Source organism: Pseudophryne corroboree, chromosome 10 (assembly GCF_028390025.1).
Source record: "Pseudophryne corroboree isolate aPseCor3 chromosome 10, aPseCor3.hap2, whole genome shotgun sequence".
Lineage (NCBI taxonomy): Eukaryota > Metazoa > Chordata > Amphibia > Anura > Myobatrachidae > Pseudophryne > Pseudophryne corroboree.
Window position 1 is genome coordinate 157,669,674 of NC_086453.1, and position 11,845 is coordinate 157,681,518.

Consider the following 11,845-nt stretch of genomic DNA (forward strand, 5'->3'; position numbering starts at 1 on the left):
GCTCATCTTTATATGCCAGTGTCAGAGACCCCTTGATATGAAAACCTCAGAAACTCCCTTGATATGTCAGCCTCGAAGCCCTCTTGATATGCCCCTTCAAGTCTTAATCACCTTCACCAGTCTTCAGTAGGCGCCGTCCGCATGATTGACACCTCAATCACACGTGATCCTTAGCCGAAAGGAAACTGATTCTGGTGGTTTGGGTCAGGAGAGAGGGCCAGGTGGCAGAGCCGGTCATGTCACTGTCAGTGCATCACCAACACTGTGGCCCACCCTAATGTGGTATGAATGACTCCATCTGTCATGGATAAGGCAACCTCCAGACACCTGACCAGAGGAATTCTGGATAGGGGTTATCTACAGCCATGTGTCCCACCATTGCTGAGTTGTACATGTCTGGTGTAAAAAAAAAAAAACATGCAATAATTGAGTATACGAAGTTTCGCAGCAGACATTTAATTCCATAGAAAAATATTTCAGTGGTGAAAGGTTCACAGAACATAACACAGAAACACTGAATTCATCCAGACTCTGAAAGGACTCCCTAAAGTAGAATGAAGAATATTTGTTGAAGAAACGTCATAGTGAAATACATAGTGAAATACAGTTCACAGACTGTGCCCAAAATTTTTTCAACTACCTCTTTGTGGTTTTCCTCAGGAACTCCTCTACTCTCTGGGATGAAATATTTTGACATCATGATGTCACATGCACCACCCACAATGTAAATAGCCGGAGGAGTAGGAGCAAGGGAGCCGGACTGACAAATAGGTGTGCAAGTCTTACATTGTGCAAGGTGTCATTGTGCTTGGCTGTGCACAACCCTTCAATTTTACATGGTCAGTTGGGCACCATTATGGCCTGGGGCTAGGGATGTGCATCAATTCTCATTCTTCTGTAATGATCAATAATTTGTTCTGATACTATGCGTTGGTCCTCCTGATATGTACTGGGCATCTGAGATATATTTTAACTGCTTGGCTTCTTTTTCCTCACCATCCTTTTTCTTGCATCTGTTTGGGACTATCCTGAGATTCTCTGACATGCTCAGAGAGCCTATCCCAAGAACTTCTCGGTGACTTCGGACCTAATGTATATTTCTACTGTGCATGTGAATTATTGAAATAGCAATAATGTAAACCTGCACCCTGGGTGATGGCACCAGCCACTCTGCACTCCTTATGATCCTGAAAAAATAGCCATTTTTATAATTTGTTAAAGATATTTCTTTTATTACACTTTTAAGAATATTGTCCTGTGAGATTTCCACAAAAAGGGCATATGTACGAGTATAGCGAAATCAATTAGACAGTGGCTCATCATGCTAAACAGACAATGAAGGCAAGTCTGGTTACTATGGGTTACTGCACATTTTCACTTTTCTTCCGATGTTGGTAAATGACCCTTACCGGTAGATATAAAAACAGGCATACAGACTGACATGAGGGAGACGGAGGGTATGCGCATTTGGACTTTGAACAAATGCAGCAACTTGATATAATTTTTATTAACAGTGAATACATGCTGACAGCTCTGAATGCACAGCTGACCAGAGGATAAGAGTTAGGTAGAATTTACAACTAGAAGTTTTTGCATGTAAGAATTGAGCCATTTCTGTCTTTCCATTGCCGTGAGCATCTTGCTCCTCTCCCGGAAAGCTGCATCATCTGCCACCACAATACTTCTTTTCTCCATCTCATTAGTTGGCCACACTGGCAGCCATCTTTGCTCAGTTAGTACTCTGTTAAGCTCAGCATCCTCCGGTAACATCTTCTTTGGCACATCATTAGAACTAAACAACATCTGCCTGGCAATGGGCTGCATAATTAATTTTCTTGTTGCTTCCTCTGAAGGGTCATTGGAGAGAACATCTGATGATAACATTTTAATACCCCAGTCATGTAACGTTATAGAGGGAATCTGATGGCTCCATGAGTCTGGTCTGGATAGAAAGGAGTTTAATTCTTTATTACTAATAGATTGTTCAGAGAGGTCTCTTTTCCAGATTCTAGAACAACAAAAGAGTAAAATGTAGTCAGTGAACACGTGATTATTTTTTTATAGAGTGTTTAGTATGGATACTGCAGCATTATTAAATACCATCTCTTACATGAGCAACAACCTTAAAATTGCATGTGCTTTTATCCAGTATATTAGAGGTAGCAAAAACAGTTCTAGAAAATAGGAAAACCAGTACGTCAGAATGACACACATCTAAGTGCTCTCATGAAAGTACGAGAAATAATAGGCACGGAACCGGTATGAAATACCGGCAGACAGGATGCCGGCTGTCAGTATAGTGACAGCGGCATCCTGTCTGCCGTAATCCCGGCTGCGAGTCTCCATGCGGGCTTGCTGTGCTCGCCATGCTTTGGGCTCAGTGGCGAGCTTAGCTCGCTACAGGTTCTATTCCCACTCGATCGGTGACTTGGACCTACCAACCGAGTGGAAAATCCGGGTAGGTGTTGGGATTCGGTGCACTGGTATAATGTTGGATGTCAGGATTCTGGCGTCAGTATGCTGAATGCTGGGATCCCGACAGCCAGCATTTTAACTGCATCCCATAAACAGATATAGTGAACTATCTGTGCAACTAACTGTATGAGTGTCAAGGTGAAAGGATTGTTTATCAGCCACAAAACCTAAACTAGATTTCTCAACTAGTTAAACCACATATACAATAAATCACAACTATGGTTGTCAGTGCAGATCTCCCTTAAAGGAGGGGGGACTAGAGAGGGTAGAGGGATAGTTATAGTAAAGGTAAAATAAAATAATGATCCACTATACATAAAGTGGTAAGAATAAAATGGTATTTATTTTATTCTAAGAGACAATAGAAGAATATATACTTTGTTTAAAAACACAGCGTGCTGTTGTCAGTGATGTACAAATGTGTCCTCATACACCTTTCCTTTTTGCTTCATTTGGCAAGAAATGCTTAGTATTGCAAGACGCTATACCTCAAGTAGCAATTGGATGGATTCACAATTTTTTTTCATGCATAAGAATTCATAAAACGTAGCAGATTTAAGTAGCATATTTTAAGAAAAATCACAAGGCATGGCTAATTTGTAGATTATTATTATTATCCTGTATTTAGATGGCACCACAAGGGTTCCGCAGTGCCCAAATACAGAGTACATATGCACATAATCAAAACAGGAAAACAGTGACTCACAGTTGAAGACAATATCGGATAAGTACAGGGTAACTAAGCATAATTACATCAGCAGACGACACTGAGATAAGTATCAAGGTGGCTGAGAACTGTAAGATTTAGGCAGTTGAGGATTATTAAAGTAAGAAAAGGATAATCGCATGAGGGCCCTACTCGTGAGAGCTTACATTCTAAAGGGAGGGGCAGACAGACAGGGGTGACACAGATTGGGTATACCAAGCGTGGGACAGAAGGTTAGGTTGAGATTTGGCTGGGTTTGGTAAAGAAGTGGGTCTTGAGAGCCCGTTTGAAGTTCTGTAGAGAGGTGTAAAGTCTGAGGGGGAGAGGTAGAGAATTCCAGAGTAAGGGAGCAGCACGTGAAAAATCTTGGAGGTAGGAGTGGGAGGAAGTAATCAGAAGACAGGAGAGTCGGCGTGCATTAGCAGAGCGAAGAGGGTGGGTGGGAGAGTAAAGGGAGATAAGGTCAGAGATGTAAATGGGAGAGGAGTGAGTGAGTGCTTTGTGAGTGTGAGAAGCTTGAATTGGACTCTGAAAGGGAAGGGAAGCCAGTGAAGGGTTTATAGGAGACGGGAGGTGGACGTAGTGCATTTGGTGAGGAAGAGGGAAGGGGGAGGCGGGCTGCAGCATTGATAGATTGGAGTGGAGAGAGGTAATTGTCAGGGAGGCCAGTTAGTTGGAGATTATAGTAAACCAGTCTGGAAATAATCAGTGAGTGGATAATGGTTTTGGTGGCATCCTGGGTGAGAAAGTGTCTGATCCTGGAAATGTTTTTTGAGATGAAAATGACAAGTTTGTGCTTAATGTGTGGTTTGAAGGAGAGGGAGGAGTCAAGGATTATGCCAAGACAGCGTACTTGGGGACTAGAGGAGATAGTCATGCCAACAATGGATAATGAGATTGTGGGAGGTGAGGTTGTGGGGGAAGGTGGGAAGATGATCAGCTCAGTCTTGGACATGTTGAGTTTAAGAAAGTGCTGGGACATCCAGGAAGAGATAGCAGTTGGTGTTATGAGTGAGGAGAGCCGGGGAGAGATAAGGGGAGGAAAGGTAGATTTGAGTGTCATCAACATATAGGTGATATTGGAAGTTAAAAGAACTAATGAGTTTACCTAAAGAGGACGTATAGAGAGAGAAAAGGAGAGGACCAAGAACAGACCCTTGGGGGACACCAACAGTTAGTGGAAGTGGGGGGAGGTAGTGTCATGAGAGGAGACAGAGGAGGAACGATCAGAGAGGTAGGAGGAAAGCCAAGAGAGGGCAGTATCACCCAGACCAAGAGAGTGAAGGATTTGCAGAAGGAGAGGGTGGTCCACAGTGTCAAAAGCATAGCGGTCAAGAAGAATAAGCAGAGAGTACTGGCCCTTAGATTTGGCTGCATGGAGGTCATTGTACACTATTGTGAGGGAAGTTTCAGTGGAGTGGAGAGAACGGAAACCAGACTGGAATGGGTCAAGCAACGAGTGGGAGGAAAGAACGGCAGTGAGGCGGTTATAGACAATACTACGCTCAAGGAGTTTGGAGGCAAAAGGGAGGAGAGAGATGGGTTGACAGTTGGAGAGGGTGTCTGGATCAAAGGTAGGCTATTTAAGAATAGGGGAGGCGAGTGCATGCTTGAAGGCAGAGGGGTCAATGCTTGATGAGAGAGATTGACAAGGTGGGCAAGATAGGAACAGGCAGAAGGAGAAAGGTAGCAGAGGAGGTGGGGGGGGGGATAGGGTCAAGTGGGGGGAGGAACGGATGAGGGCCACGACTTCCTCACCAGATACAGATTATTCATTTATTATTACCAGTTATTTTTATAACACATTTTCCGCAGTACTCAACAGAGAATATTTGTCCATTCACATCAGTCCCTGCCCCAGTGAAGCTTACAATCTATATTTCTTACCACATGAACAGACGCACATTCACGCTAAGATTAATTTTTTTTGGAGCTATTTAACCTACCAGTATATTTTTGGATTGTGGGAGGAAACCAGAGTACACACAGGAAACCCACGCAAGCAGGGGAATAATATACAAACTTCACAAGTGAGGGCCATGGTGAGAATCAAACCCATGACCTCAGCAATAATGCTAACCCTTACATTCAGGTGTCATTCTTGACTCTGAACTGTCCTTTGTTACCCACATTCAATCTGTCTCAAGATCATGTTACATACATCTGAGAAACATATCCAAAATACGCCCTTATCTTACACAAGACACAGCAAAAACTCTAATCCATGCTCTCATTATCTCCAGCATTGATTACTGTAATAGTCTCCTGACCGGTCTTCCCAAACATAGGCTCTCACCACTACAATCCATTTTGAATGCAGCTGCGAGGCTAATCTTCCTTGCCAGACGTTCATCATCTGCAGATCCGCTCTGTCAGTCCCTCCATTGGTTACTGGTATTCTACCGTATTAAATATAAAATACTTTTACTCACATACAAGGCTATTAACCAAACTGCACCAACATACATCTCTTCACTCATCTCAAAATATCTCCCTACCCGACCTCTCCGCTCTGCACAAGATCTACGTCTCTCATCCACACGCATTACTTGTTCACACTCAAAATTACAGGACTTTATCCAGGCTTCACCCACTCTGTGGAATGCCCTCCCACGCACAGTAAGACTCGCCTCTAGTCTCCAAACCTTTAAATGTTCCCTGAAAACTCACCTCTTCAGACAAGCCTATCAAATTCCAGACCCACCCACATAACCTTCAGTGCTTCCCTATCTAATTACATCCTCTGTAGAGTATTCATAACATCACATATCTTGTCTTTCTTTAGTCTCACACCCTCCTGACACTTGGATAACTTTGTGGGGTATCATCATACAACCCATTAAGAACCTAGCAATCTGGTGGACCATTATGCAATAGGTAGCATCTATCCTTGTGTATCTATGCCTATTTCCCTATAGATTGTAAGCTTGCGAGCAGGGCCTTCCTACCTCTATGTCTGTCTGTTTTTACCCAGTTTTGTTCTATTACTGTTGTTCTAATTGTAAAGCGCAACGGAATATGCTGCGCTATATAAGAAACTGTTAATAAATAATAAATAAATAAAATTATCCATACTGCCCAGATTAGATTGGCTGGTCAACCGTTAGCAAGTCAATAGTGGTGGATGCAATCTGCAGCAGCCAAAAGTAGCCAATAAGAATCAGGCTGATTCTTTTTATCTAGCTGTGCCAAACTGAAGCAGCAGTGGCTAGGGTGGCTGTGACAACAATAGCCAATAGGAATCAGGCTGATCTTGGCTGAGGCTGGCAAATGTGACAGCTTCTGTGCAGAGGATATGGCAGCCAGAGAGCAGGGATGAGGGTGCATGGAGGCAGGGTCATGTAACCGACGGTAAGGGGCAATGTATTAGAATTTCTGTCCTGTCGGGCAATGTGTTTATTACTGTGGTGCCCAATGTGTGACTTTGAGTGAGACGGTGCCTACACCCTTGCAGTAATGCCACACCCACTTTTTATTATGCCACTCTCCATCTTTCAAACATACCACCCTGGTAGATCACAAAAGCTTATTAGCTTTCAGAGTAGATTACCGACTCGAAAACTCTGGCCACCCCTGATGTACCAGTTTTTAATATTCCCTGAAGTGGCAGTGATCAGTCATTGGCTATTAATTTTGGTGGATTACAATTTGCACCACCAACTTGGGTATTGTTAGAGCAAAAGATCTGCATAGATATGAATAATGACCACCATTTCAAATGGCAACTTATGTTTTTGTGATTGAATGTATAAACAGTAATATTGTTAAATTATGAAACCAATGTAGCCCTTGTATCAAATAGAACTATGATCTCATCTTCTGTACCTTTGTAGCTAAAAATTCAGAGGACAGAATTCAATTGTTTCCACCCCCTCCTGACCCCTATCGGCTGCTTTTCAATTGTTTCTGCCTACGTGTGCGTTATTAGCATTTCAACTCGCTATCTCCGGGGGTGTTGAGCTGAAATGCATGAAAAGTGACCCATTTGGTTACCAGAATGGGACTTTTTGGGATCATATCCATGACTTTAGTCAGATTTATCCGCTTTATATGGCTAAACCTCACTGCTATGGGCGCAGTAGGGGTGATAATGAGAGACAATTGAATATCGCCCCGTGATCACTGTAGATGGGAGATCGGGCGTGATATATAAATTATATATCGGACAGTGAGTCATTGGGAGATGAATAAAACTATGTTATGGGAAATTTGTAGGCAGTTTTGCTATCCAGCTAAGACACAGGAATTTAAAGTAGACTTTGACACACTAGGTCCTATGGCATTACCAAACATCTCACATACTTTACTCTCTGGATGGACCATTAGGAAATATTTGGGGATAATGTTTTCTCCCCAAACCATTTATTACACTATTTATTAGGGTGGGATTTCCTTATAGTCCAGCATATATACCAGGGAAGTTCACATATTGCTATACATACTAATATGAAATGAACCTACAACTAGTGATATACAAATTATAATTATAAAATTGCAGGATCATGATTCATTGCAATTAAAAGTTCACTAGCATTGGTGGACAGGTGAAAAGTTTAGATTAATGCAGGGCAGCAGACAGAGTACTTGCCTGCTTGGGTTCCGTATGGTGGGAATGATGGCAGGGGATGAAAACACAATGCTGTACCCTAGAAGCACTGTGATCAGAAGGAAGCTTCGCTCAGCAGCTCTTCTTTCCATGCCCTGTATGTACAAAGAAACAGATTTTATATCCATTTGAGATTTGACTGTTTAACTAATATGGTGTTTATGTTTTCATTTATGTTTTTATGTTTTACAGTCTTTACTCAAGCATGTCCTCATTGTTTTGACCATGTAGACTTCACTATATAGTATATTCTGTATACACAAAACCTACTGGACATTAACGGTATACTCCTATACTGATATTCTAACTTTAATAATAGTACTGTATAAAAGATACACATTGTAACTTTATTAGCCGTATAAAACACAGACATTGTAACGCTATTAATAGTATAAGACACAGACATTGTAACTTTATTAATTATGCTATCTACTACCTCCTAGGTAGAAACACTGATTCAGACTTCTGAAGCAAAAATAATAAAATAAGTAGTATTTTATAAATTAATGCTGTACACACACACACACACACACACACACACACACACACACACACACACACACACACACACACACTGCCGTCTTTTAGTATGGGCTGAATGGGCACTTGCCCAAGGGCCCCAGGAGTATAAGGGCACTATAATGATAGCTAAGGGTCCCCTCTTTCCAGGGGTATCAGCATTTTGAAAATCGGCCTTCGGGAACCAGAGATACCGGACTTCAAAGCAGTGGACCCCATCCAAGCCTGTTAATTGCTCTTCCCAGCCAGATATCTCAGGTTCTGTATGACATAGAGTTTTTATGAGAGTATACTCCAAAAGCTGTGAGTCTCCCCTTTTGGTAGACACTGGCAGCTTGTCTCTACTATTGCCAGAACCAGAGATATCAGTCTTCAAGCAGCTGATCCTTGCTCCAGCTCCACACGCCTAATATGCAGTTTTATATTTTCGTCAGTGGATTGCTTTGGCTCCTGAACTCTGATCCCCAAGTTCCCAGTACCTTTCGAAAGGTGGGACTCTCTAGTTTTTTTATCCAATTCAAAGCTAAGAAATCTATATCTAGAAGCTTGAGATATCTGTGTCAAGCCCCATTTGTGCAGTAAAGGAGTAATTAGCAGAAATTACTGCTCCAGGTCCTACATGCTGAGCAGAAGATCAAAGCTGCCACTGATAGCTCCCCCCACCTCTTTGTCTTATTTTCTGCATATAAATGGCACTGTTGTGTTAATTAATCTTATTATGATGACCATTATTATTAGTAATATTTTTAACTCTTTTGCAATTTAAAATAATTTAATATAGATTTGCACTAAATTTATATATATATATATATATATATACCAATTGAAAATGAAGAGGCGGCACTCAGAGTCTTGTGAAATAGCAACACGCTATATTGGTGCAGTGATCTACGTTTCGGGGTTTCCCCCTTCGTCAGGATAAGTGCAAAACAAATAACAGTGACTTTAAATACCACTTACCCCCTCCTCCAGTGCATACCCCTCTGTCCGGTGTCGCTGGCCGCGCCGTCAGAGGGGTATGCACTGGAGGAGGGGGTAAGTGGTATTTAAAGTCACTGTTATTTGTTTTGCACTTATCCTGACGAAGGGGGAAACCCCGAAACGTAGATCACTGCACCAATATAGCGTGTTGCTATTTCACAAGACTCTGAGTGCCGCCTCTTCATTTTCAATTGGTATAGTACTAAGGGCATCAACCCTGGCGGAGGGCACCTGAGCAAGCCAGCCCCATAGCAGGGGTGGAGCCGAGTGCCGGAGCAAGATTTCTGGTTTTATATATATATATATATATATATATATATATATATATTTATATTATATATATATATATAAATATATATATATATAAACACAATAGTATCTTTATCTCGCGCCAACCTGGGAGCGGCACTCCGGGAGAGATCTTTGTTGGGAGACCTCAAAGCATACAGAAATAAACACAAATTCCCAAGTGCGCTAAGGTGGAATGTATTTACACACTTCTGCCAGCGTTAGTTTCGTCGGAACGTAGACTGGAGGATATTTAAATCTGGGGACTTGTAACAGACACCCCTCCCCAGAATAGTCACCCAAACAAGAGGCCAACAGGCCAATTAATAAAAAGTTATTTTAATAACGTATAATTGAACATATGAATTTTTACACAGTTCACAATATAAAATTATATGAATAAAATACAACCAAAAGAATACACAGCCAATATGTTTGTAAGATGGATCCTAGATACTCCCTCACCTTTTGCAAGGTGCGAGCTCGACAAGGAGTATCTTCACAAACTAGGTTGTGATCCTTTGACTGACAAACCCAACGCGTTTCGTCTTATCGACTTCATCAGGGGTAACGAGTATAGGAAAAGGGCTAATTTGCTCTCGATGGATTTGTGTAAATGATCATAGCCTCAAAGGTTATTCAAAGTTTTTCTATGTCGGGACTTAATAAGTGGAGCTCTTATATCCGGGCTCCTAAAAGATGTTCCTTCTAAGAAGTATAATCAATTAGGTGGTGATGTTTATATGGACTACCTTAAAGCTAATTTAGGCGTAAATCCTTATCGGACCGCCTAGAGGAATTATTGATTTTAGTCTCTTAGGAGTGCTGACAACCGAATATCAGCATTTTTGTAAACTACCTAAAAAATGATGTCCACTTTTTAAAAACCGAGACTATTTCTGATTCAAGTATTGACCCTCATACAATAAAAACTCCAGAGTTAAATGGCAGGTTTGACAATCTCAAAAGTATAAATGATGTGGCTTCCTCAATAGGTCTCACAGAGTAGATCTTGGAAAAAATTTAGCTGCATGTGGAAGTTACCGAATCTGTGACTTCCACATGCAGCTAAAGTTTTCGGTTTTTAAAAAGTCTCGGTTATACCATGCAACATCATCCCGAGCAACATCGTACCATGCAACATCACCCCAGCAACATCATGCCAAGCAACATCATCCCCAGTAACATCATCATCCCCAGAAACCTCATCCCCTGCAACATTGTACCATGCAACATCACCTCCAGCATCATCCCCAGCAACATAATTCCCAATTCCCCAGAAATATCATCCTGAGCAACATCATCCCTAGCGACATTGTCCCATGCAACATCATCCCTTATTCAACAGCAACATCATCCTGAGCATCATTCCATGCAACATCATCCCCAATTTCCTAGCAACAATATCCCTTGCAACATCATTCCCAGCAACATCATCGGAAAGCAAATAACAGTAGAACTTTTTTATGTTGCTTATACAATAACAGTGTGTTAGCAGAATTACTGGTAAAACGTTATGTAGAAATAGAAATGACAATTACCTGAATGTCTCTTGCTTCTTATCTTCTTAATCAGTTGTGTTGAGGTGCCGCACAGAAGTGCACTGATTTTTTTACACAATGCCCTAGCTCCTGTATCCTTTTATAAACACATAAATATGCTTGTGACATGACGTAATGTGATGTTTTCTAATTTTCGTGTGTACAAAACTGACTATGTCACCTCTGCTCATAAGATCCATGGGTCTCCTAGATATCTCTTTAACATCTATCAAGATGTGTTCTGGTGTCAAGACATGGGGGAGGAAAGAAGAAGTCTTTACTTTATTATTAGAATCTATTTCTCCAGAGATTGCACATACTCTAGGAAGGGGTATATAGGCTACTCTAATGAATTGAATAATGACATGCAAAAATTAGGCGAGTGCTCTTTGCAGAGCCAAAGGAGAGAGAAGGGTGTCAGGACTTCAAGTCAAGAATCCAATATTGTCGGTTTTAATTCAAAGTCAGCACAAAAAATGGACCTCTTGCTTAACCCCCCTCCCCCCTTTTATTGTCTCTTCCTGTTGTCTTGTACTTAATTTTCAGTATCAAAATGTCCAGGAGAGCCTCTGACCTCCAGCGCTGGTGTTAAGGGTGACCTTGTTATAAATGTAACATTGATGGGCTAATTGTTTACAGAATGAGAGGCAACATTTGCTTGTTAAGGATTTGCTGCTGGCAGACCATGCATGAGTCACCAGCCTTTCTGGTACAAGTTGATGATACAAT

At 41.5% G+C, this 11,845-nt stretch overlaps 1 protein-coding gene across 1 annotated transcript; it reads right to left on the minus strand.

The window, feature by feature from the left end:
* Positions 1 to 516: 516 nt before the first annotated feature.
* Positions 517 to 11,185, minus strand: PTH2 (parathyroid hormone 2). Its single transcript, XM_063941655.1, has 3 exons — positions 11,117 to 11,185; positions 7,770 to 7,882; positions 517 to 2,008 (listed from the first exon to the last, which is right to left on the minus strand). Exons 2-3 carry the CDS (start codon positions 7,877 to 7,879, stop codon positions 1,564 to 1,566), a joined length of 555 nt encoding a protein of 184 aa, XP_063797725.1. The 5' UTR covers positions 7,880 to 7,882; positions 11,117 to 11,185; the 3' UTR covers positions 517 to 1,563.
* Positions 11,186 to 11,845: the final 660 nt, after the last annotated feature.

What these genes read in the sequence shown, in the direction of transcription:
- PTH2 (XM_063941655.1), bottom strand. Translation starts at nt 7,879, where the DNA reads ATGGAAAGAAGAGCTGCTGAGCGAAGCTTCCTTCTGATCACAGTGCTT. An exon ending in ACCATACGGAACCCAAGCAG is followed by an intron (nt 2,009 to 7,769) that starts GCAAGTACTCTG and finishes TTGTTGTTCTAG; the next exon opens with AATCTGGAAAAGAGACCTCT.